Here is a 27827-nt window from a genome sequence, read left to right as displayed (position 1 = left end):
ACGCCTCCTAAGACGCGCCGAACTCGCATATCCCTTACCGCCGCACGTTGTTCCGCACGCCGTCAAAAGAGCAGGGTTGAGAGGAGCGGATACCTAACTCCTCACCAAATGGCGCGCTCGTTCGAGATGAGCGAAAAGGTAAAGCACCTCGTCTCGATACCTCTCCTAAGAAGATTAACCAACAGTTTTCCCAGGAGATCCTCAACGACCAGCTGTCGCGCCATTATAGACCTCTGATGATCGGGGAATACACAGGTGCAACTGACCCCGAAGATCATCTGATCAAATTTGATAATGTGGCAACTCTCTACCAATATACCACCGATGGAGTCAAGTGTCGAGTGTTCCTCACCACACTCTTCGGATCGACGCAGAGGTGGTACAAGAGGTTGCCAGTTATAGGTGGCATTAATGAGGAGGCAGGGAGCATGATTATAGGGCATGACCAAGCGTGCTTTTCATTAATGGGTACAGATCTGAACGGTTTTTGAGAAATTAGGGTGAGGTCAACGACAATTAAAGAGTATTACAATCAGAGCATAGATCAACAAGGAGTCAGAAAATCGGCTAAGCGTTGTGCACAATTGAGCTGAACGACGACTATAAACCCTTGAGTCAAAGAACGTTGAGAGCCGAATGACGGTTATATACCCTTGAGCTAAAGAACGTTGAGAGCCGAACGACGGCTATAAACATTTGAGTCAAAGAACGTTGACATCCGAATGGTGGTTATCACCATTGGAGCAGTAGACATCACAGTCGAACAACGGCTATAAACCCTTGGGTTGTCGACAGTCAAACGACGGCTATAAACCCTTGAGTTAAAGAACGCCGACAACCAAATGGTGGTTATAAACTCTTGAGTCAAAGAACGTCAACAGTCGAACGGTGGCTATAAATCCTTGAGTCAAAGAACGTTGATAGTCGAGCGACGACTATAAATCCTTGAGTTAAAGAACGTCAATAGCCGAACTTAGGTTATAAACTCTTGAGTCAAAGAACATCGAAGTCAAACGGCAGCTATAAACCCTAGAACTCCTGGTAGGGAAGAAAAGAGCTCCTAAATATACTAATCATCTAGTCAGTCAGACTTGTAACCTCTTTCGACTAGACTTGAGGGGAAGATTTGTGATGCTGTGATGAAAGGGAACCCCACCAGTAGGTCAAAGTAGAAGAAAAACAGCGGATGTGGAGGTCAAAGTCAAAACAGTCAAAGGCCTAGGCCCATGAAGCAAACCAATTAAGCCGAGCGGCGACCCCATCTAATTGGCCAGGCGTGACAACCCAATCGACCCCAGTCGTGCCCGAATGGCTACTTTGGGACAACCCGCGATTAAGGTGATAGCCAAGCAGCAACTCTCTTGGACCGTTACCCCCGAGCGAGAGGCATGTCTAGTTGGACAAAGGGCAGCCCTCCAACAACAATATAGTTGAACGGAAAGCAGGACAATAGTTTTGTGCATTATGTCCGGATGGGGACTACTCGTCTGAGCAGCGACAGGTTGATTGTTGGTGCAATATCCTTTAGGTCAAGGTTGACTGAGTTGACCAAGCTTGGGTCTTGGTCATAGTTTCGATGTTTGACAATACATGTAGACACATGGACAATGCAGGTGCAGTTGTTCATGTGGGGAGATTCTGATCAGGGATTGATCAGTGTGATTGAAGGAGAGTCAAGTAGGTCAAGAGTGACCGGATACCTGACTAGGAAGTCCTAACTGGTATGTTAGGCAGCAGATTGAAAGTCCTAGTGAGTGAAGCTAGGCAGATTGGAAAGCCCTAGTGAGTGAAGCTAGGCAGGTAAAAGTCCTGGTGAGTGAAGCCAGGTGAAAGTCCTAGTGAGTGAAGCTAGGCAGATTGGAAATCCTGGTGAGTGAAGTCAGGTGAAAGTCCTAGTGAGTGAAGCTAGGCAGAAGGAAATCCTGGTGAGTGAAGCCAGGTGAAAGTCCTGGTGAGTGAAGCCAGGCAAGGAAAAATCCAGATGGATCAAGGATGATCAGACATCTGGTGGAAGTCCAAGTAGGACAAGAGAGTGACCGGATACTTGGCACGACGAGTAAAGTCCAAGTGGGTCAAAGGGATTGACCAGACACTTGGTGGGAAGTCCTAGCAGGTCGAAGGAGTGACCAGATGCTAGGCATGATGTATCAACAGGTCAAGGTTGACCGGATGTTGGTTTGAGAGGCTTGGGACTTGGTTTTGGGCAAAAACCAAGTGCTGGATCGATCAGTGGATCGATCCAGGAGCTGGATCGATCAGTGGATCGATCCAGGCCTTTCCTAGCGAACAGAGAGCCTCTGGATCGATTCGTGGATCGATCCAGATGTCCAAATCGATCAGTGGATCGATTGGGACGCGGCTGCTTTGCGCGATAAGCGCTGGATCGATCCGTGGATCGATCCAGGCGTTTTTCCAGAGCACAGAGGCGCTCTGGATCGATCCGTGGATCGATCCAAAGCCTCCCCGATCGATTGGGAATATTCGAATCGATCGGGATCCGACCGTTGCGTCGTATTTGAGCTGCAGGCGTGCGTTGACTGCAGCATCTCTTCACCGATTCACTCCAGATCTCTCGCCAGCTTCTCCACAGCACTTGCAAAGCTCAGATCGCCAGTTCTTGAAGGATCTTGGAAGGTTTCCAAGTCAAGAGGCGGATCAAAGTCAAGAAGAGAAGCTAGGGTTAGGGTTTGTACTCATTGTAAGCTTGTAAGCTTGTATTTCTTGTATCCTTTCCCTCTCTTCGTTTACTGAGTCTTGTAGGGCTTCTCCGCCCTTGGTAGTTACCATAAAGGAGAGTTTTATTAGTGGAGGGTGCGTGCGTGGTGTGGATCCTTGGATTAGTCACCTCCTTTGGAGGTGGATACCAAGTAAAATCCTAGTGTTAGCGTGGTTGTATTTGTTTCTGTATTTTCCGCTGCATATTCTTGAAGAAACAAGCAACGCCGAGCAACGCCAAGCACCGAGCGAACGCGACGAGCTATTCACCCCCCCCTCTAGCTACTTTTGGTCCTAACAAGTGGTATCAGAGCAAGGCCGCTCTTCACCGGAATCATCACCGGAAGGGTCAAGCATAACAAGAAAATCTAGAGGGTAAAGAAGTTGAAGCAAAAATTGTCAAAGTCAAAGATATCAAAAACCTCAACTTCAAGATGCAATTCCAAGATGGACTTGGATTTAACACAAGGGTGGCTCCACCATACACTTCCACGAGTTTTGATTCTTGGAAATCAAGAATTGAAAATTTTCTTATGATGGAGATAGAGCAATGGTTTGCTCTAATGGAAGGCTTCGAGGCTCCAAGAAATTCAAAGGGCAAAGTTCTCAAGAGGAGCAAGTGGAGCCAAGAGCAAGTCCAAAGGTGCGAGGCCAATGATAAAGTGACCAAGCTCTTGGTAAATTTATTGTCAAGCACCATCCTTTGCAAAATTGGAGAATTTGAAGATGCAAAGGAATTATGGAGCAAATTGGCCAAGCTTCATGAAGAGATCCCCTCCACTGTACAAGAGCAAGAAGTATCCAGAGAGGGTGACTCTTTGGAGCAAGACCAAGAGGAGGGCTCCGAGGTTGAGAGATGCTCAACCTCCGAAGAAGAGGAAATCCAAGAAGCTTCATCCTCAAGGGAATGCAACGAAGGGAACAAGGAGGGAGCATACTCCTTGTTTCATATTCAAGATGATGAAGCCTCCACCTCTAGGATTGAGGGGGAGCAATCCTTGGTGACGCCAGATCAAGAAGAAGGAGAAGCTTCTACATCCGGGTCAAGAGATGAAGAGATTGAAGAAGCTTCTACCTCCACGAGTCAAGAAAAATCAAATGGAGGAGAATCAAGATCGGATCAAGAGGAAGCTTCTATCTCTGGATCCAAAGGAAAAGATGCCACCCCTACAAGCAAAGGTATAAATATTTCAATTAAAAATAAAAATCATATTATATGCTTTGAGTGTAGGGAACATGGGCACTACAAGAGCAAGTGCCATAAATTGGCCAAGAAGAAGGGCCAAGTGGCACAAAAGGGCAAGGCGAAGCCCAAGGAGATCATCCCCAACACAAAGAAGAGCAAGGAGCATATTATATGCTTCTCTTGCAATCAAAAGGGGCATTACCGAAGTCAATGCCCCAAGGGAGAATAAGGGGCTCAGGAGTATTAGGCGGATCCAAGGTAAAGAAGAAGGTATCTTTTATTGAGCCTACCCCTTACATTATGGTGAAAAGCATGATAGTTCTAACTTTTATCATTTTAATGCAATTTACCATAAGAATAGAAAGCATGAGGGCTTTAAGGAAAACATGTGGCCCTACATGCCAAAACTACCCAACCTAAGGTTAGGAAGGTAGATAGACACTTGGGCGGGAACACTAAGGAAAATAGACACATGCCCAAGATCAAAAATGCTCATGGACCAAAACCTAAGGATTTAATGATAGAAAATCAAATCTTGAGGTCAAGACTTGACAAACTAGAAAAGACCCTAAAAAGGATGGAGAATATCCTTAAAGGGCAAAATGAGCAATACCTAGGGCTAGGAGCACAAAGGTCATCCAATGGCTATAGAGGTTTGGGATACAAACTCAAAGCTAAAAAGGATGTGCCTAGTTATCATAGGGTTCCATATAGCTATGGAACAAACCCTAAGTCTAGAGGTCAAGTCAAAGATACAAGGGAAGATATCCCTAGAAGTATCTTTGCAACCAAAGTGACTAAGACTTCTAAGAAGTCTAAGAAAGTCACTAACAAGGTCACAAGGGAGGCTATCCCTAGAGTTGACCTAGAAAATGTGACCAAGGCTTCTAAGAAGCCCAACAAGGTCACTAGGAAGGTATCTAGGGAAATTATCCCTAGTGAGTACCTAGAGCATCCAAGGAGCACCAATAGGTGTTGGGTTCCTAGGAGCATCTTCTCTACCCCATAGATGGGTTAGAGAGTGTCAACTCCGATTAAAAGGGTAGTTAACCCAACTTTGAGGAAATTGACACTCAAGGAGCATTTTCAAGGTTTTAGTTAACATTTGAAAATGAAATGGACCTATTGATTACTCCTTGAAAGAGTAAAATGTGTCTAATGGTGAAAAATTGATTTTATCTTAAAATGACACAAATTTGGGAAAACCTTGAGAAATACCAAGTTGGGATTTTGGTATTCTCTTGGAAATTTAAGGCAATCCGGGCCTTGATTTATGTAATCACTCTTGAGGAAAAATGGAATATGCCAACATTTGATGACATGTTTATTTTCAATTGGCATACATTAAATCAAGGAAATTAGAAATGCCAATTTAGGTTTTGGCATTTTCTTGAAGCATTTAGGGCAATCTAGGTTTAACCTTTTAAGGTAGCTAAGTGGTTAAGGATACTTAGATAGGGAATCTAGGTATATTTTTATTTATGTTAAAACTTGCCATGATTGCTTGCCCATCATATGCCATGACATCATGTTTATTCTTGCACTCATACCTTATTATGAAAATACAAAAATACCATGTCATGTCATACATACATCATGTAGTTATAGGATATTTTCTTTTGAAAATTATTTCCTTTTGATGTATGCCATAACATAATCATGCATTAAGTTTAAATTCCTTGTAATTAAGGACAAATGGTATTTAACAACACTTATTAACAAGTGACATCCTGGGTGGATGTCTAATATCTCTAAAATGCCTAGATAGATATGCATGATCCTTAGATTAGGGCAAAAACCAAAATCTACATCTCACAAAGACTATAAGATGACTTGTATGTGTTTTGTCCACAATAGATACAAGTGAGATGTTAGGATGATGAACAAAACTCAACATGTTGATTTAGTGCATTCTTTTGAGTTTTAGGTTCATCAAAACACATAGTTATGTGTTTTCCCATCATTGGGAAAGCTAATGTACAAGTCATGTGCATTAAGCCCAAGGAATGTGATGGGATATTGGTTTTGAAAATTATTTTAAAAGACTTTTGGAAAACCTTGGTGAAGGCTATCTGTTGATAGTAATCACCATTCACTACAACAAAAATAACTTTCCGCAGCGCACAATTATGCTATCCGCAGCGCGCATCGCATGCTGCACAACTCCATGCTGTTAAAAGTCATAAAGCATTCACAGCGCGCGGCCGCATTCGCAGCGTGCAGTGGCGCACTGCGATAAATTGCATTCGCAGCGCGCAGCCGCACGCTGCGATAAATTGCATTCACAACATGTAGCTGCAAACTGTAGTTAAAATCATTCGCAGCACGCTACCGCGCGCTGCGGTTAATTGCATATAAAATAAAAAAATATATATACCACACATATAATGATCAATATCATACAATTATCATTAAAGGCATAACTGTGTTACAAGCATATAAAAATAAAAATAAATAAATATCATAATTTTCTTTCCAATAGGAATAATTGTGTTACAGGTTGATAAGGTAAAAAAATTAAAAACAGCTTTCCTCTCCTTCTATGTCTCTCTGAAGTAGTGCAAGTAGTTCAAAATCCACATTGATTCTGATTGCTGCATTGATTTTTCTAACTCTCTTGCATTGGAATACATAAAATAGTCACAACATTAATAGATCATTCGGTTCTCACAAGGTAACATTCATGAGACTAGTCCTACAAGAATTAAACAACATAAGTTAGCATTAGATAACCAACCGCTGATTCATGTGTCTGAAAAGAATCAAATGATAGTTTTCTTATTCTACAACAAAGGGAGTTGGAAACACATTAATAACATAACAAAAAACTATTTTGACAGGGAGGGGCACTCACTATCATTCTGTGGTTTTACAATTAAAATTTGATCGGCTTGATGCCCTCCAACTGCAAAGAAAGGCAGGTAAGATATTAACATAAGTAAGAAAAATACAAATATAAATAAGAAATAATTTTTAGGTGATCAGAAAATGAATACCTCTACTAATCACGTGTATTAATTTTTATGAGAAAATTAGGTAGACTCATTTTCTGATCACCTAAATAGTTATGTGGTAGCTGAAGTTTTATTGGAAAAAAAAATTGAAGCAATAACTAAAATATCCAACAAATGCTAGTGATTAACTTTACTCATCTTGTAAACCTCAGCTAGAAGAAGCATAGGATGGGGAAGCCATCTATGTTTCAGCCATGGATATAAAAGTGTATAGATGACCCAGAAAAATTGAGCCATAAACAATGCATGATCGACATCCAGTGTCATTTTTGGCATGACATAATCTAAATTCCGCAATAAAGGCTTGGTGATAAATTCAAATGTATTAACAGGTGAACATGGAGAAATAAGTAAACAGACTTTCAAGTAATAACTCATTATATTTGAAGAAACAACTTTCAAAATATGTTGAATAATTAATTTGATATTAAAGTATAAAAGATGCTTGTATGACTGGAATCCACGCAACAAACAAAGCACATTGTGCAACAATGATTCCCTCAAACTTCCCATTATCTCAATTATGAAAATAACAGGCTACAATGTTATCACCAAGATTTATAATTAGCCTAAAAGGATTTTAAAAAAAGCTTCACACATATGTGAATTTATTTAATAGCATGTCCAAAAATAGAGTCAGTGTCAAAATACTGAAATTCAACAATAAACGTTGCCCTAGTATATTTAGAATATAAATTATTTAATTGTATTCCAAGATTTTCAAACTAAATACACATATATATAAAAGATATGTTCCTTACCAACGTTTCCATGATAGCAAACTATTTGTTACTTCAAAAGATGAGATACTTATTCAGAACTGCACCGACTAGCACAGGAGCAAGCACAACCTGTGAAGCCACAAAGGGATGTGAAAATGGGAAAGAAACGCAAGTTAAATATGAAAATGCACATTCACTATATTGTATACGGTTTTCACCGTGGGCTTTCATAAACTTAAAGTATAACTCCATTAATATATAAAAGACATCATATTTAGATATGCAACACTTACTAAATGTGGGAAGTCAAAGGAAGTGCAGCATAACCAATAATCACCTACATATTGAACTATCAGTTAAGAATGGGAAGAATATTCCACATGTGTGACTTAACATAAATACAGAATGTAACTATGAAACTAATCAAAAGCATGATTAACACTTAAAGGTTTGGGAGCTTTAAGTTTCATCAGAAGATTGACACAATAAAAAAGGAAACAAGAGATGGTGTTGGGGTGTCAAATATCAAGGAGGCAAAGTTTAACTTCATCATGGTAGCAAGCCATTCTAGCTCCAACTGCAATTTGTGTATGAGCATACTTTTCAAGTGTTTGACCTTGTTCCTTTGGAAACTCAGCCCGAGCAACCAAACAACAAAACATTAATGATAAGAGAGAGGTAACTAAACAAATATAGGTTTCCACAAGAGGATATTTTAAAAGAAATTAATGATATATTGTTCTGCTAAATAATAGCATGCAAGTAAAAATAGTAGCTAATTTGATTTAATTTTCCAAAATAACAACCTGTGATAAAAAAAATAACAAACAAACAAATATGCAAAACAACTATAATAAGCTTACAACTTGAAATAACTAAGATACACACTTTCTATAAATCACTACATATACATGAAAGAATAACCTTAAAAAGTGTGTTTTTCACCTAAGAGAGCCACCATGATAGCCAATAGAGAATGTTCACAATTGCCCATTCATAAAATTCAAGAGATGACACAGAGAAGCTTTAAGAATCAGGAAGAGTAATGTTTTGTAAAGAAAATATGACAACAATACTAGCAAAGTAGCACCTCTAATTTAGAAACATTATGCTTTTAAGTAAAGTGAATAGACAAATCTACTGAACTTCAGGATGTGTTAAAGCAAGATTGCAGATTGAATGTTGATAAATAGCAGACAAAATACTACTTACATGGCCACTAAAGTCAGGATGATCTTCTCTAGCTGGAATTAACACATTCCTACAAAAACCCATCACAAAAACCACACTTCTACCAATGCTCTACCTTCTTCAATCTTAGTCATAAGCTCCAAAAGAAAACATTGCATAAATTCCACCAAGCTTCATCATATCACCAAAGCAAACAAAATCTAAAAGCTGAGAAAACCACAGCATGCCAGGCTTTGCCTTCAGACCAACAGAAACACCAACACCAACACCAAAAGGAATAATGCAAGAATATCAATATATGCACAAAGAAAACCTCCAATACAAAACCTCTGTGAAATATAAAGTCCGGCAAACATCTCAAGGAAATCCCAATCCATAAGAAAACCATCCGACAACATACATTATTTCCTATAGAGCATGCAAAGAATACCATTATAAACACAAAGTAAACCTCCAATATAAATCTGCAATCTAAAAAAACCAAAACATGCCAAACAACATGCTTGATTTTGATGCCACAATCAATCCAAAAAACCTCCAATATTACACTTGTACTCATATTCAAGCCATTCACAAAAATTTTGCCAAACTCTCAATGCCATCAAATTGAAAGAACCTTCTATAGCTCAAAACTCAAACGAAATAAATAAACATACGAATCATCAAACTTGTGTCTCTTGTTGGGCTTGCTGTGGACCGGCACGTGTGCGCCACACCTGGGGCACCGCGGCGCCGCCGCCGAGACGAGCACATAGAGGAAGCAAACCAGGCATCTGCCGATGACCATTGTCACCGCAGGCAGTGGCTCCTAATCGCCCACTGCCATCCGCTTTGTCGAGGAGGTTTTGCTGGCCCACGACGAGGAGAGTAGCGAGGGGGAGCCGTCGGGATGTGGGTTCTCGCGCCCGGTGCGCTCGAGGGTGAACTACACCTTGTCGAGAGTGCAAATGCTCAGGTACCAGGAGTGCGGTGCTCGGACGTCCAGATCCAAGGAGAAGAGGCTGCAGAGAAGATGGATTTCGAGGATTTGGTGTTCGCGGAGAAGAGGGTGCGGAGAAGAGGGTTTTCGAGAGAAGGGTTTCGACGGTGAGGCTTTTTGACGGAAGATGGTTTACGAGGAGGGTTCGGGAAGCAAAGTTTTTATTTTTTTTTTAGGTTTTATGAAAGGTTTAGGGGATTAAAATTTTTAAAGATTATTAACAGCATGCAAACCCATGCCGTTAATATTTTAATAATAATTATTTACAACGTACATTTTTGCATGCCGTCAATAATATAATTATAATAATATTAACAGCGCGCTCTGCACGCCGTTAATATTAAGTTTTAACAGTTTACTCTGTATGCTGTAGAAAAGTTTATTGACAGCGTATATTTTATGCACGCTGTCATTTGTATAAATATTATACTATCCGCAGCTCACATAATTAGGTGCGCTGTAAAAACTATTATTAACAGCGTACTTTAACTGCATGTCGTTGATGATGCGCTGCGGAAAGTCATATTTGTTGTAGTGTTGAATAGTTAGACACAAACTTGAAGAAAAACGCTAAAGTTTTAGCAAGTTTTCAAGCTTGTGTCGATCTTTGAAGATATGATATATTTTCATAGAAAACTATTTTTTCATGATAAAGTATGCCCTAAATAATGTCTACACGAAATTTCATGATTTTTAGATTTTTGTAGAATTTTCTAGGGGTTTCTGAAGTTGGCTGAATTTGAAATTCAGCAACTATCAGAGCTCCAATCGATCCATGGATCGATTGGAGTGCCTGAATCGATCCGTGGATCGATCCAGAAGGCAATTCTCACGAGCAGAAGCTCACTGGATCGATCAGCCGATCGATCCACACATCCTGAATCGATCAGTGGATCGATTCAAATAGGTTGAATCGATTGGAACCCAACTCCAATCGATCCAAGACGCTGATTTTGGCTGGGAAGGTCTGATTTCAGCACTCTAAACCTATTTTAGTCAATGTAACCATTCCTAACCCCTCAAAATACATTTGTATACATAAAAAGGGTGTTTTCATGTTGAAAACAAGGATGGATTGGTTAACGAAGACTAAGTAGAAGTTTAGATTGAGGTTGTTTCAAATATTGAACATTTAAACCTCAAAACTTCTAAAATTTGGATTTCCTAAAGGTTTAGGAATTCCAAGTCATTGTTGGTGCAATGATAGAACTTACCACCATGTCTTTAGGGGGAGGGACTCTTTAAAGACATGAAAAATTATTTTTCATGAACCTTGGAAGGTGGTTAACCTTCTGTTAAGAACATGCTCAAGGTTGAGCGTTTGAACTTTAATAAGGAGTGGATATCCTCATTGATCAAGTGGGTTCTAGTGGATAATGCTCAAGGATGGGCATTTGCCTACATTGGGGGAGAATGTAAGGTTAAGGATAATGAAGGGTATGGGACCTTCATTATCGTGTTGACCACAACGAGTGAAGTTGTGAACAACGATGAGCAACTCTTCAGGGGGAGAGTTTTCAACAATGGGGCATTTGTTGAAGTGTGCCTAAAATTGTGGCATGGGTTGATGTGTGCTCAAAGATGGGTTGATGTGTGCCAATAGGGGGAGAATGTGTGGTTTAAGCTAGGCTTTCATTACCTATGGGGGAGCTCATAGGGGGAGAATGAAGGGAACCAACATTCATACTTTTGGCATGAATGGAGTTAAGGCTATGGGACTAGCTTAACTCAGAATGGTCCTAACTTAAAGGTATTGTCAAACATCAAAAAGGGGGAGATTGTTGGTGCAATATCCTTTAGGTCAAGGTTGACTGAGTTGACCAAGCTTGGGTCTTGGTCATAGTTTCGATGTTTGACAATACATGTAGACACATGGACAATGCAGGTGCAGTTGTTCATGTGGGGAGATTCTGATCAGGGATTGATCAGTGTGATTGAAGGAGAGTCAAGTAGGTCAAGAGTGACCGGATACCTGACTAGGAAGTCCTAACTGGTATGTTAGGCAGCAGAAGTGAAAGTCCTGGTGAGTGAAGCTAGGCAGATTGGAAAGCCCTAGTGAGTGAAGCTAGGCAGGTGAAAGTCCTGGTGAGTGAAGCCAGGTGAAAGTCCTAGTGAGTGAAGCTAGGCAGATTGGAAAGCCCTAGTGAGTAAAGCTAGGCAGGTGAAAGTCCTGGTGAGTGAAGCCAGGTGAAAGTCCTAGTGAGTGAAGCTAGGCAGATTGGAAATCCTGGTGAGTGAAGCCAGGTGAAAGTCCTAGTGAGTGAAGCTAGGCAGAAGGAAATCCTGGTGAGTGAAGCCAGGTGAAAGTCCTGGTGAGTGAAGCCAGGCAAGGGAAAATCCAGATGGATCAAGGATGATCAGACATCTGGTGGAAGTCCAAGTAGGACAAGAGAGTGACCGGATACTTGGCACGACGAGTAAAGTCCAAGTGGGTCAAAGGGATTGACCAGACACTTGGTGGGAAGTCCTAGCAGGTCAAAGGAGTGACCAGATGCTAGGCATGATGTATCAACAGGTCAAGGTTGACCGGATGTTGGTTTGAGAGGCTTGGGACTTGGTTTTGGGCAAAAACCAAGTGCTGGATCGATCAGTGGATCGATCCAGGCCTTTCCTAGTGAACAGAGAGCCTCTGGATCGATTCGTGGATCGATCCAGATGTCCAAATCGATCAGTGGATCGATTGGGACGCGGCTGCTTTGCGCGATAAGCGCTGGATCGATCCGTGGATCGATCCAGGCGTTTTTCCAGAGCACAGAGGCGCTCTGGATCGATCCGTGGATCGATCCAAAGCCTCCCCGATCGATTGGGAATATTCGAATCGATCGGGATCCGACCGTTGGCGTCGTTTATAGCTGCAGGCGTCCGATGGCTGCGGCATCTCTTCACCGATTCACTCCAGATCTCTCGCCAGCTTCTCCACAGCACTTGCAAAGCTCAGATCGCCAGTTCTTGAAGGATCTTGGAAGGTTTCCAAGTCAAGAGGCGGATCAAAGTCAAGAAGAGAAGCTAGGGTTAGGGTTTGTACTCATTGTAAGCTTGTAAGCTTGTATTTCTTGTATCCTTTCCCTCTCTTCGTGTACTGAGTCTTGTAGGGCTTCTCCGCCCTTGGTAGTTACCATAAAGGAGAGTTTTATTAGTGGAGGGTGCGTGCGTGGTGTGGATCCTTGGATTAGTCACCTCCTTTGGAGGTGGATACCAAGTAAAATCCTAGTGTTAGCGTGGTTGTATTTGTTTCTGTATTTTCCGCTGCATATTCTTGAAGAAACAAGCAACGCCGAGCAACGCCAAGCACCGAGCGAATGCGACGAGCTATTCACCCCCCCCCCCTCTAGCTACTTTTGGTCCTAACAGACCATGTGTGGGCCTACTAACTATCTCATTATATCCTTTTGGGAGTTTGTGTCACTTATAGCAAAGCATGTCTAATAGATAAATCGTACTTTAGAAGCTTCCACGCTATCACATCAAAAAGTTGCATAACTGCTTAATGAATATTGTCAGGGATATTTTTTGACTTGTCTTTTCTCAGGATGCCTAGGAAAACATGCCTATATTTTGAGATGCATGTATGAACACTATAGTGACACTATAAAAGAAGGTTTCCATTTACAGGCGAAGGTATGCGCAATTTCATTTTCTACACGCTCTTGCTATAGTTCTTCATTTTTCTACTTACCAGAAACTAACTTGAGCATCGGAAGGTCATCGCTGGGAACCCCTTCCCTGCCTGGCACTAATGCCTCCTGTGTTACAGGTTTACGCGGAGTCCTCATCTCGTCAACTTTCCAACAACATCTCTAGTTCACCATCATCTTCATTTTTGGACAGAATCCTTTCTTGTTTTATTTTTAATGTAAAATTCTTCATCGTCGTTAGGAGGAAGAAATAGGATAATTTACTGCTTTGTTTTGGGAGTATCGGTAAATTAGAGAAAAATCTTCAATCACAACTTTAACTTTACATGCAGCCCCTAATAAAAAAAACTTTGTTTCCACTCTATGCATGCAAAGTTGTATTTGCTTCAACTCTCTCATGCAAATATTGTTACCTAATTGTCTCTCAAATTTTTTAGGTACAAAAGGTCTAAAAATGAATATAATCCCTCTTAAAGTCAGTATTTTATATTAAAATTGAGTATATATTCTATCAAAATTGTCCCTTATATTTTTAGGTAAAAAAGTCTAAAAACGAGTATAATTCCTGTTAAATTCAACACTTTACACTAGAATTGAGTATATTTTATATTAAATTGAGCATTGTTTTTTTCCTGTTTAATATAATTCCTCCTAAATTCAGCATCATTTAAAGAAAATCTAGTATATTTTCTATCCAATTATCATTTAAAGAAAATCTAATATATTTTCTATTCAATTGAGGTGAAAAAATAATCGTGCTCAATTTGATAGAAAATATACTAAAATAAGTATAATTTCTCTTAAAGTCAGTACTTTATAGTAGAATCGAATATATTTTCTACCAAAATTGTCTCTCATATTTTTTTAGGTATAAAAAGTCTAAAAATAAGTATAATTTCTATTAAATTTAGCACTTTACGCTAGAATCAAGTATATTTTCTATTAAATTGAGCACGACTTTTTTCCTGCTTAATATAATTCCTCCTAAATTTAGCACAATTTAAAGAAAATCTAATATATTTTTCATCCAATTGAGGTGGAAAAAGAATCATGCTCAATTTGATATAAAATATATTAAAATGAGTATAATTCCTCTTAAAGTCAACATTTTATACTAAAATTGAATATATTTTATATCAAAATTACTCCTCATGTTTTTAGGTATAAATAGTCTAAAAACGAGTATAATTCCTATTAAATTTAGCACTTTAAATTAAAATTGAGTATATTTTCTATTAAATTGAGCACGATTTTTTTCATACTTAATATAATTCCTCCTAAATTCAGCACTATTTAAAGAAAATCTAATATATTTTCCATCTAATTGAGTATCATTTAAAGAAAATCTAATATATTTTTCATCCAATTGAGGTGAAAAAAATTATTTTTAATTTGATAGAAAATATATTCTAGTTTAACTTACTGAATTTAAGAAAAATTATACTCATTTTTATAATTAAGATAATTAGATAAATATATTTAATAGGCCGTGAAAATATTATTTTAGAAACAAAGATGTTGATGGAGGGACTGCATCCAAATTTTTTCTAGTATGTATGTTGCCATGTTTTTGAGCAACTCCGATTCAGTGGGGGAAGTCATCAGTTTTGGGGGAGGACTGCGGAAGGCGTGGAGACGAGGAGGGCGGATTCCTGGCCGCCGCCCACCCGCGATATCTCGAGTCTCATGTTGCTCTGGCTAGTTTTCGAGTCCTGAGATGGAAATGAGCGCAGCTGTGGATGATTCTCGCGTGTTAAAATTCTTTGCAGCTTTGGAGCTAGGAGCATCCTTCCTCGCCCGCTTGATGGTCGAGGGAGAGACCCGTATCGTGACTGTTCACGATGAATTTTTGGCCCTGGCGCAAGAGCTCTTTGATAGGGTATCTATCATAAAATACCAGCAGCCAGATGAGGACCTCTGCGCGTTGGTGTCAATTGTGAACGACAAGGATGCAATTAACATGAAGGAGGAGTACGATAAGCACATATCAGTGATGGTCCAACGTGACGGAGGATCCTTCTTTTCTCACGGTACATTATCGGTATGCACTGTGATGCTGACGACCGGGGAGGGGAGCTGAGCAGCGGTGCATTGATGCCATCAGCATCCTCAACCGGGTAGGGAAGCTGAGCAGATGATTATATCAGTCTCCGTACCATCTGCAGAAATTTATTTTGTGGATGCCCACAGGAGCAATTCTTCAAGACAAATCTAGATTTCTAGGTAATTTCTTTCTCAGAGGAACCATGGTAAGCCGGATGCAAATTTTCAGGACACTCACTGGAAGCATGGATCACCAAGTGTCGAGCAACATAAGTAACAGAGATTCATTCATCTCAAACTGAGACATTAATTAGGACATGGATGTATCTCAATGAACAACATCCAATGCTTAATGAATCCCGCAATCATTTTAAACATGGGCGGGCGTCAACAGCAAGCAGGTTCTCATACTCAAACACTATCTTGATGACAATATGATGAATGCCCATTTATACATGGAACAATCACTTCTAATTGCATCACTCCAAATTACTTACATTACTACCAGGATGAGCTATATTATTTGCAAATGAAAGTTTTCTAACTCAACATACATTAGGAATTGGTCCCAATGCAAATGTGCTAGGAGTTGAAGATACTGCGATAAGGTATCATAATCAGCTTTCTAAAGATGGCCCCTACCAAATGCCGTATCATCTCATGAGCTCGTCAGTTCAATGATCAGAAATGGGCCAGACACAGATCTGTTGAGTTGATATGAGCAGAAAAGCTTAGGCTGCTAAACCGAGAAGGAAAAGCTGCTTTCTGCTTAAACAGATTGATCCTCCTCTGGAGGGGCAAAACAACTGCAAAAATGCGCAGCTCAGAGGATTTAGATCTGTGAGGAGGGAGAATCTTTCCCTATACTTTCATTTGGATTGTTTATCATGTGGAATAATATAAAGCAATTATAGTACTATGAAACTTTTAATATGGGACTAAACCGATACACAAACTCTTTCCTCCTCTTCCATTCACATATATCCAACAAAATGCAGCTTGGAAGTCCAAGATTCCCCAATGCCCGGGTTGGTGATGAAATTGTAAATGCCCTATCATCTCAAAATAACATTCCCTCGTTCGGTAGACTCCCATTCGAGTCTCAACGCACTACAAGGCATTTTCCTCGCGTGGGATTAGCGTTAGGCATAAATCCGCTTGTGCTTCGGGCGAATAGAGGGAAGGCCCCTTCAGGATTAATTGAGCCCAAGCTCCAAACACCTGGATTATAAAAAAAAAAAAAATTGAAAATCTTGTCACAGCAGGTTCTTCTGGTATACGTGCCGAAGTTCCTTCTGAAGCAGTTTCTTTTGTCATTTGCCTTCTTACCAAATTAACAAAGAACCAGTTGTTCTGCTGGGACTGAGGTCCACAGGTATGCCTTACAAATGCAAGCTGCGGACCCAACAGTAGACGGGTAGGAGAAGAGTTGCAATTTCAGATGAACCTGGTGCAGAAATTACTCTTTCTCCAAAGAGTAATCTGAATCTGGAATATTCCTAGGCATGTAACTTAATGGCTGTAATAACTGTGATCTGTCACGGAGACATCATAGTATTAATTTTATCATTCTGTCATGAGTCATGGCAAGGATATGTTGGAGATAATGAAGAGTAGTATACGAAAATGAAGACTAGAGGGGAAACATATTTTTGATTTATTTAGGATGTCTTTTTTTCAACACTTCAGTCAGTACAAAGTATATATCTTTATATTAATCATCAGATTGTTCTAGACCCTATCTTAATTCCTTAACACAATTCCAATGACTGATTAACACTATTATCCAAACTCATAGAAAACTGAAAAGACAAGAGTTATCTTAATTGGAAATACAAATTAACTTTTAACACTCCCCCTTAATTTGTGATTTTCATTTTGTCTTTAAACTTCTCAAGCTTTTCCAATGACACGGGCTTTGTAAGAACATCTGCAGGCTGCTCATTAGTCCCGATGAACTCCAAGTGAATTTCCCTTTTGTTCACCAAATCTCGAACGAAATGATGACGCAACTCAATATGCTTACTTCAGGCATGAAAAACTGGATTCTTTGTCATTGCAATTGCGGACATGTTGTCACAGAAAATAGTAGTCGAACACGTATGTTTCTGTTGCAGATCAGCCATAATTCGCCTAAGCCAAACTGCTTCACAAGCTGCACTTGTTGCTGCAGAATATTCAGCCTCTGCAGATGATAAAGCTACTGTATTTTGCTTCCTTGAGCTCCATGAAATCACCTTTGATCCGAGACAGAAAAGATATGCTGAGGTACTCCTCCTATCTTCGAGGGAGCCGGCCCAATCACTATCCGTAAAACCGACCAAATCATTGTTCGATTCTTTTACATATCTCAACCCATGTTTCATTGTTCCTTGCAAGAATCTGAGCACTCTCTTTGCAGTAGCATAATGAACCTTGCTTGGCTTGCTCATAAACCTCGAGAGTACACTTACAGGCTGAACAATATCGGGCCTCGTGTTTGTGAGATAAATCAAGGATCCCACTAAGCTTCGATAAAGCTTCTCATCTGCCATTTCGCTGTCATCTTCTTGCTGTAACTTCTCATTAAGTGTCATTGCCGTGGGCACGAGTTTGCAAGACAACATCTGAAACTTCTTCAAGAGATCCTCCACATACTTTTCTTGTGAAATGAAAATCTCGCCACTTGATTGCTTGACTTGAAAACCAAGAAAGTACCTCATAAGTCCAAGATCAGACATCTCGAACTTTTTCATCATGGCCAATTTAAAATCTTCAACCATCTTTATATCGGTTCCTGCATAAATCACATCATCGACGTAAAGACAAACGATTAAAAAATTCCCTTTTTCTCCGACTTTCACATAGAGGGAGGGCTCGTTTGGGCTGCGCTGAAGACCGAAATGCTGAAAATAGGAATCAATCTTGCTGTACCAAGCTCGAGGGGCTTGTTTTAACCCATAAAGAGCCTTTTGAAGCCGGTACACTTTTTCTTCCTTCCCTTTCATGACATATCCTTCAGGCTGGCATACATAAACTTCTTCTTCTAATTCTCCATTCAAGAAGGCCGACTTGATGTCAAGTTGGTAAACTTTCATCTCCAACTGAGCTGCCAAAGCGAGAACAATTCTTATCGTCTCCATGCGAGCGACCGGTGCGAATGTCTCATTGAAGTCAATCTCCGGCTGCTGTGAGTAGCCTTTTGCGACTACTCTGGCCTTGTGCTTCTGAATGCTTCCATCTTCATTATACTTCGTCTTGAATATCCATTTCAATCCGATTGCATCCTTTCCTGCTGGCAAATCAACCAAATCCCAAGTCTGATTTTTCTCAATGCTTTTAATCTCTTCATTCATGGCTTTTCTCCACACTTCTTGATCTGTAGCTTCAACGTAATTCTGTGGTTCTCCAGCAAACAAAGCCAAATTAGTTTCTGAATATATGTCAGATAAAGAGTGATACCTTTGAGGGGAATCTGATTCTGAGTCATCAGTTGGCGCAGTAGTACTGGAACTTTCTCCTTCTGTGCTCAAACTTTCACCCTCCATCCTGCTTTGTGTCCCCGCAGTTGGTCCAGCAACATCAGCAAATGGAATTGTTCCAGCTCCATCCAATAATACAGGCACTTGTGAATCATTATCGTCCCAATTCCACACAGCTAATTCGTCAAAAATTACATCTCTTGAGAGAACTAACTGATTAGTTTTTGGGTTATAAAGACGATACCCCTTGGACTCATCACTATAGCCAATAAAAATAAATTTTTCTCCTTTTTCATCAAACTTCTCCCTGTTCTGTGGCAACATACGAGCATAGGCGACGCACCCAAAAACCTTGAGCTGATTTACAACTGGCTTTCGATCATACCATGCCTCGAACGGAGTCCTATTCTGAACAGCCTTTGTTGGAGAACGATTTAGAATATACACTGTCGTATTCACAGCCTCAGCCCAAAATTTGTTAGGAAGTCCTTTTCCCTTGAGCATGCTGCGAGCCATTTCTTCAATCGTTCGATTTTTCCTCTCCGCGACTCCGTTTTGCTGAGGAGTGTGCCGCACAGTAAACTGTTGTAGAATCCCGTTCTCCTTGCAATATTTGAGGAAAGGTTTGTATATAAACTCTCCTCCACAATCTGTTCGGAGAGCCTTAATCAAGCATCCACTTTGATTCTCAACAAGGGCTTTGAAATGTAAGAAGGTGCTGAAAGCATCAGACTTTCTATCGAGAAAATAAGTCCATATCATTCTTGTAAAATCGTCAACAAAAAGAATGAAGTACTGCTTGTTACCGAGTGAAGCACTTCGAATTGGGCCGCATATATCAGCATGGACAAGCTCTAATGGACTTCGAGCTCTCCATGCTGTCTTTGGAAATGGAAATTGATGCATCTTTCCATATATACAGCCTTCACAAACTCGATCTTTTGAATGGATTGTAGGAAGACCAGTGACCATTCCCTTTTGCTCCAAAAGCTGCAAGCTCTTAATGTTTAAGTGTCCATACCTTAAATGCCAAAGATAGGATTCATCAAGGTCTCTACATTTGAGAGCATATGTCTGCAACTTCCCTGTCTCGAATGGAAATAAACCATTTGCATTCATTTTCACAGCAGCTACTCTCAAATTGTTCTTCTTATTGATGATATCACAACGATCATTATCAAAAATCAACTTATAACCATCCTTCATTATTTGCCCAACACTCAACAAGTTATGGGTGATCTTTGAAGAATAATAGACATCATGAATATGTTTTTTATTACCTCCTTCTGTGAAGACAGCAACAACTCCTTGCCCTTCGATGCTTACACGCTTGCTGTCACCAAGCTCCACTTGCGTGGAAAATTTATCATCCAGCATAGCGAAAGAATCACGATTTCCGGTTATGTGGTGGTTGCACCCGCTGTCAAGAAACCACGTTTCCTTGTAACTGTGCTCGGAATCCATAGATGAATAAAATAATTTTTCAACATCATTTTCCTTCGCAAAATTCGCCTTAGCATCTGCGGCTTCAGCTTTCTCCTTAAACCAACAGTCCCGCTTCGAATGATTGGAAATTTTGCACCTAGTACAGCGATGCCAACGACTTTTTGATTCATGTCCTGGCTTTTTGCAGATCTGGCACTCTGTCCCAGACCTCTGCACATCCAATGATGGCTTCCTTCCATATCCCCGACCATGATTTTGACCTGAGCCTCCTCGTCTTCTACTTGATGATCCTCTGTAGGAAGATGAAAACCCTCTTTCTTCTTGTCTCGCATTAGATTTCTTTTCCCTGAGGTTGGCCTTTACTTGAAAAACTTGCTCGAGTGGCTGATTCGTATAGCCATTGACTCTGCCTTCATGTGCCTCCAAAGAGCTGAACAACTCGTACCGAGATAGCTGGGATTTATCCTTCGTCTCCTCGATCACGGCAACGATATGCTCGAATTTTTGCGGTAATGATCTGAGAATTCTTTCCACTACTTTCTTCTCGGATATTGTATCACCGCAGCCCTTGATTTGGTTGACAATCTCAGCCACCCTCGAAGAAAAATCTTTAACAGATTCATTTTCTTTCATCGATAAGTTGTCAAAATTTCTCCAATAATTTTGCAACTTAATTGAGATCACTTTATCAGCCCCTTTGAATTCCTTCTTCAGAACGTCCCATGCTTCTTGGGCGCTCTTCATGCCGAAAATTCTAGGGTAAATTGATTTACTTACCCCCTGTTGAATAATTCGCAAGGCTGTAGCATTCTTCTTTATATTCTCCTTCAACTGCTTCTCGGTTTCTTCTTCCGCGACTGTTTCGAATTCTTGTTTAACCACATCCCACAAATCTTGGGAAATGAAGATGGTCTCCATTTGGGAGCTCCAATACTCCTAATGTTCTCCTTCGAATATGGGTATTTGACTAGGAGAATAAGTGAAGAAGGTTAAAGGATTTGAAGAGGCCATTGGCTTTGATACCAAATTTGTTGGAGATAATGAAGAGTAGTATACGAAAATGAAGGCTAGAGGGGAAATGGATCTTTGATTTATTTAGGATGCTTTTTTTTCAACACTTTAGTCAGTACAAAGTACATATCTTTATACTAATCATCAGATTGTTCTAGACCCTATCTTAATTCCTTAACACAATTCCAATGACTGATTAACACTATTATCCAGACTTATAGAAAACTGAAAAGACAAGAGTTATCTTAATTGGAAATACAAATTAACTTTTAACAGGATACAGTTAATTGTTTGTTGGGAATATTGGTGTTGGCATCTAGTATTCTGTCATGAGTCATTTCCACCATAATATTAATCGTATCATTCTCATGAGTCACGACAAGGATACATTAAATTGTTTGTTGGGGTTATTGGTGTTGCAGTCTACATATTTACAGCTAGTTAAAGCAAAGGTGCATCTGTAGCATGTATGTTGAGGATTATTATTTTTCTGGTGAGAGTAATTGAAGTTTTATCAACCAATCAAACTATGTAAAGTCTTCAGTATCCTGCTGTTACTTTTGCATAAACCTCTTAGCAATCATATACAGACAGGATCTTCCATCAAGTCAAATCCTGATTTGGTACCTTGTAAATCAATTAGCTAGGTATTTTACCTATTGCTCGTAAATCCTTTTGTTTTCTTATTTATTCTCAGGTACTACCTGTTGCTACCTGAGATATGGTATCTTGCAAGTTTCAAAGTTAAATTCTCTTCCTGTTCTGTTGTGAAGTTCTAACTTGAAGCCGTCTGCTCTAGCTACTTCAAGAATCAATGTTATTTGGGGTGTATACTGTTGAACCTTCTTTCTTTCTTCTGCTTGGATTAGAATCACCCGGAACATCAATATTTTTATTTTTTTGAAATGTTAATTAGATCTCTTCAGAATCATAATAATTTCTTGGTGTTAAATATCTACTGATTACAGTACTATAACTGCAATATCCTTGTGTGAAATCGTGTATCAGTTCATCAGAGGAAAAGCTCAAACAGATTCTTATATGACAGTTCAGTATATGTAGTAGTTGAAGATAGTGAACTGAATGCACATGCTTAAAGAAACAATACTTCAGGATCCAACTACGGTGTTGACTTCACATTGCAAATTTAGTCTTGCGTGAAATTTTTCTACAATACTTCCACCGTTGACTTTTGTCATTGTTGAAAACCGACCTGGATGCTGGCCATGTCAAGGCAAATTAATGTCATGAATTGTACAGGCTTTAAAATGACATTGTTCCTACAATTATTGTAATTACCTTAGCTGACTTTTCTGGAGTAGCTTACCTGTCCCTATAAAAACAAGAAAGAAATCCAGGTGACCTCATTTCAAAAAGTCAAATGTTAAGGTCAAACAGGTCGGGAACAGAGGAATCGACTACCCAGGCCGCCCATGATCTACCATTGGCTCGACATAGCTGTCAAAATCTGGGCCATATCGAGGTTGATGCTTGGCTTGAATGTCAAACTGGGTCCATGTTTATTTAAGCGGCTATATATATTTTCTTAAAATTATAAAAAAAAACATCTATTTTTTAAAAATATTTTTTTTTCCATTTTTAATTATATTTTGTAGAAATTATTGAATCAACCGAACTTTTCTAAAAAATCGAATTAATCGAATTAATAAAATATCGGTTAATTCAATTTTCGACTGAAATAATAGAATTTTTCAATTTAGTTTGGTTTGATTTCGATTTAATTTGGTTTTGTTTGATTATGTTTAGTTCCGATTTGGTTCAATTCAATTTATAATATTGGTTTGATTTGATTTGATTTAATTTAATTTAAAATATTGATTTAATTGGTTTAACTGAATTTTGATTTCCAAAATCGAAACTGAACCGATTAAATCGATATTTCTATGGAAAAAAAATTAAATTTCTGAATTAACTGAATCGAACTTTTAACTTATCAGTTTGATCAGTTAATTTGATTTAACTAAATTTTTACTCACCCTTAAATCTATCCCTTTTATTTTGAGGCTCAATTCATAAGTTAGACAGATTTTAATTATTTAGTTTTTTTTGTTTTTACAAGTTCATTATAAATTTTACTATTAAGATGCTGATGTGCCATGGATACAAAAGTTAACCATAACATTTTTAAAATTGCTGACCTAGTTTTGATCAGACACTCATCACCATCCATGAAAGGCTGCATGTTAATGGTGTGAAAAGTTGAAACATCTTGTAAAATATGGCAAATCAGATCCATTTTTCACCAAGCTTAAAAGTCCTTGTACATCGAGGTATCGATATTGGAACAACCGAACAAGATATATTGATGTTGTGTTGCATCTGTTGGTCATCCCTAACAACAACAATGATAATAATAGGAGTTGATCCCTATACTTGTCTTTATCTTCTGACGCAAGGCTAGTTTATGCACTCCTTATTCAAAGTTTCCTCCCCAACATGGTAAATTACAGATGAATGATAAATTCAGATGAATCGCCATTGAATTAACAAGTTAGTCACCATTATGCTACAAGACAATAGTCTTTCAAAACAACACTAACTCACTTTAATTACGCTCAAGTCATTTTCTATAACAGAGTATTATTTGAGACAACTACCATTAGAATTCTAAAAAGTAGCCAAGGACAAGGAGAAATGTACACTTCCCCTCTCCTATTTTCCTTGCTTACTTTATTTACCTTTACGTTTGTTGTACTCCATCTTTTAGAAAGTCGTCCCCTGAAAGGTCAATGCAAGCTTTAATTTGCTCTCTTTTAAGTGTTCTAGAAATTACACCTTTCCTTTTTCTTATTTTCTTCTGCAGTGCTTAGACAAGGTGTGAAACAGATCATCTCAATCATATCCACTTGTCTCACAAAAGAGTTTTAGTTGTCCGAACCACAAAAAGTGATACATGATGCCCTTTTAGTGGAATGATTGGTTTCATTTTCTCAATTACCAGCTGCAGAAATATTGCATGCATACATGGCCTTTTGAATGCAAGGTTACAAGTTTTCGTTCATATCTGTGAATTCATGCAGTTCCTTTTTGACTTCCCTACGGTAATTTTTTATGCAATTGAATATTTACAAAGTTTTATGGTGGAAAGAGCACAATGGCCTCATGACCTTCCTGATCATAATTATTAATAGTTTGTCTAGCGACTTTAATTAGAAGAGAGACTCGAGCACTAATTCATGGCATGGCATGGACTCGGTCAATAATATGCAAGATTTGAGATCCATTATACAACTATATTTCACGTTGAAATTGATGCAAAAGATGGCGAACAAGGTGTGTCTCAGCAAGTTTTGTCCTCCCTCGTAAGCATCACATCTCACACTACTGACCATGATTAGTCTTCTTCCCCTTCGAGGTGCCTTCCTATAGCTATAAATTAATCCCTTGCTTGCTTGTTATATATATCAACCCCAAGTTCGGACTCAACATCAACCCTAATTAGTTTCAGCTTTGTTTGCTTGTTTTGTGAAAGTTAGGAAGAGAGCTAGAGGAAGAGATGGGGAGGGCTCCCTGTTGCGACAAGGCGAATGTGAAGAAGGGACCGTGGTCGCCCGAGGAGGATGCCGAGCTCAAGGCTTACATTGAAAAGCATGGAACCAGTGGCAATTGGATTGCTCTCCCTCACAAGATAGGTACACACACATATATGCATATTTATACTCCATTTTAGGATCTTCATGCATTCATTATGCACAAATAAAATCGTTACAGGCCTGAAAAGATGTGGAAAGAGCTGCAGATTAAGATGGCTCAATTATCTGAGGCCTAATATTAAACATGGTGGCTTCTCTGAAGAGGAAGACCAAATCATACTCGGCCTTTACATCAGTATTGGAAGCAGGTAATTGATCTATCATTATATAAGCCATTAAGTTAGGCCAACTATTGATCAGTGCTCTTTGCTTCAATTATATGCAATATTAGGTGGTCAATTATTGCAGCACAGCTGCCAGGGAGAACAGATAATGACATCAAGAACTACTGGAACACAAAGCTGAAGAAGAAACTTCTTGGCGACTACAAGCAAATTAACAGATCAAAAATTCCTCCTCAGTACTCGCCAACCAATTACCAAGAACACTCCAATTTTCCGGGAGCACACTCAGAAATCCTAACTCGTGCGTCAGCTGCGGAGGCGATGCAACTCCATATGTACTATAACAACGAGGATGATAAGAGCCGTGCGATGGTTTGGCCGGTGTACCACCATGTCGAAGAGAGCCAACTTACCAATTCGATCACCTCTGCCAAGTTCGTGCAACAACACGCTTATCCCAACGATACTGCGAGTGAATCATCTGGTCCAGTTTCTGTCGTCGTCACGAGCGGTTCGACGATGGGGTTTAATCCGATGCAGGAGGAGAAGGATCAGTTGCTGGAGTTGGACTGCTTCAAGGAATTGATAGAGCAGGAAGGCACGAGCTGGTGGTCAAGTGATGTGGAGGGTTTTGGGGAGAAGGCGGCAGGAGCAGTGTTGAGTTGCTCGGCTGATTCTTTATTGCTTGATCAGGAGTACATGAATTTGATGCTGTGAAGCTTGTTGATATTAGAGCACTTTACTTTTGTTCCTTTGATTAATTACTGAAAATTACATTAAGTTCTTGGTGAATTTGGAAATTGTAAAACAAAATAGATAGAAAATAACACCATTAACTTTCTGACGTTTTTTTATAAAAACAAAATTAGAGATGGATAATCTATTTAGTAAAATCTGAATCGTTAAGTGGAGTCGGATCGGGCCGAATGGTAGGTGGCCCAGCTAGGTTGCCACGGGCTTTCCTGATAAATATTATTTGATTTACTCCGAGAAAATTCTAGCAGCTAAGAATCTGCCACGATCTTAATACTCATTGGATGTCAATCCCATCAAGCAACAAAGAAGATAGAGCGCGAACCAATAGCAAATTTGGAAAATCTAAAATCCCACAATAAAACCAATAAAATCTAAAAATGAGGAGAAGCAGAGGATTGACCGACCGTGGCCGTGGGAGTGAGCGCGATGACGAGCGGCGGCGAGGTGAAGAAGGAAGGCGGCGCTCCGCGCGCGTCCTCGAAGCCCTGCGACGCCTGCAGCCTCTCCCCAGCTGTCCTCCACTGCCGCGCCGACGCCGCCTTCCTCTGCGGCGCTTGCGACGCCACCGTTCACGGCGCCAACGGTCTGGCCTCCTGCCACGCTCGCGCTTGGCTCTGCGAGGTCTGCGAGGCCGCCCCCGCCGTCGTGATCTGCAAATCCGACGCTGCCACCCTCTGCGCCACCTGCGATGCCGACATCCACTCCGCCAACCCCCTCGCCCGCCGCCATCAGCGAGTCCCCATCTCCCCCTTCCTAGGCCCCGCCGCCTCCTCCCTCCAGGATGACGCCTCAGCCTATTCTCTCCTCCACCAGGAGGCGACGCCGGCGCAGTTCTTCTTCTCCGACGCCGACGCCTACCTCGATCTCGATTATGCCACGTCAGATCAGGAGGAGACCAAGACCGTTAACGGAGCGGATCCGTCCTGCCTCCGCTCGCCCGGCTGCAGCTACTTCGATCTCAACGTGACCGGATCCAAGCTCGAGTCCGATGTTTCATTTTCCCACAGCGTATATATCTTACCGCCTAGCCTTCTGAAATATTACAATTTCCTCCCTGTTCTGCTGGCTAATTAGAGGATATGAAATGAAAATTCTTTAAATTCTGGAGGTTAAATTGAAAAATAATCGATTGATCGGTTACATAATAATTCTGCAGGAGTCATCAGAGGCGGCGGTGGTGCCGGATGTGTCGCAGGTGCCGTCAGCAGCAACGGCGTGTCTTCCGTGCACGGACCCGGCCATGGCGCGCGCGGAGCGGGAGGTGAGGCTGATGCGGTATCGGGAGAAGAGAAAGAGCCGGCGGTTCGAGAAGACGATAAGGTACACGTCGAGGAAGGCCTACGCGGAGGCGCGGCCGAGGGTGAAGGGGCGGTTCGTGAAGCGGGTCGAGGCTGAGATCGACAGAATCTACTCTTCGGCGGCGGAGGCGGTGGCGGCTCTCATGGTCCCGCAGGAGGGTGACTACTAAACGAGTAATAAAATAAAACTATAACTTTGAATGTTATGGCAAATAAATATTGTTTCACTCTGTTAATCTCATAAAAAAACAATATTGTTATATTTTTACAAAAGATAAGAATTTAAATCACTCGGCATAAAATGGAGGTCCGACTATAGTTCAGAATTGACGAGTTAACAATTTTAATAGTTTGTTAGATGATTCCCTTTAATATTAATTATTTAAGATGATTACTATTTATGATTTGAAATCATCAATTTATATTAATGATTCATGTCACATTTCAAAATTATTATGTTAAAAATATTAAAATTTATTAAAAAAATATTTTGCACCTATGTAAATTACCTATCCCCTTATATAGCAAAATC

At 40.1% G+C, this 27827-nt stretch overlaps 2 protein-coding genes across 2 annotated transcripts; both read left to right on the top strand.

Annotated features, from left to right (window-relative positions):
* The first annotated feature begins 24700 nt into the window (after nt 1–24700).
* On the top strand, nt 24701–26082 carry LOC122032823 (transcription factor MYB36-like). The gene is made up of 4 exons (XM_042592136.1): nt 24701–24779; nt 24901–25056; nt 25136–25265; nt 25349–26082. The coding sequence occupies exons 1-4, from the start codon at nt 24755–24757 to the stop codon at nt 25956–25958; spliced, it is 921 nt and encodes a 306-aa protein (XP_042448070.1). The 5' UTR covers nt 24701–24754; the 3' UTR covers nt 25959–26082.
* Nucleotides 26083–26366: 284 nt separating this feature from the next.
* Nucleotides 26367–27585, top strand: LOC122032824 (zinc finger protein CONSTANS-LIKE 3-like). The gene is made up of 2 exons (XM_042592137.1): nt 26367–27005; nt 27154–27585. Exons 1-2 carry the CDS (start codon nt 26424–26426, stop codon nt 27463–27465), a joined length of 894 nt encoding a protein of 297 aa, XP_042448071.1. The 5' UTR covers nt 26367–26423; the 3' UTR covers nt 27466–27585.
* Nucleotides 27586–27827: the final 242 nt, after the last annotated feature.

This window comes from Zingiber officinale, chromosome 11A (genome assembly GCF_018446385.1).
Source record: "Zingiber officinale cultivar Zhangliang chromosome 11A, Zo_v1.1, whole genome shotgun sequence".
NCBI lineage: Eukaryota > Viridiplantae > Streptophyta > Magnoliopsida > Zingiberales > Zingiberaceae > Zingiber > Zingiber officinale.
This window is presented reverse-complemented; position numbering and strand designations above follow the sequence as displayed.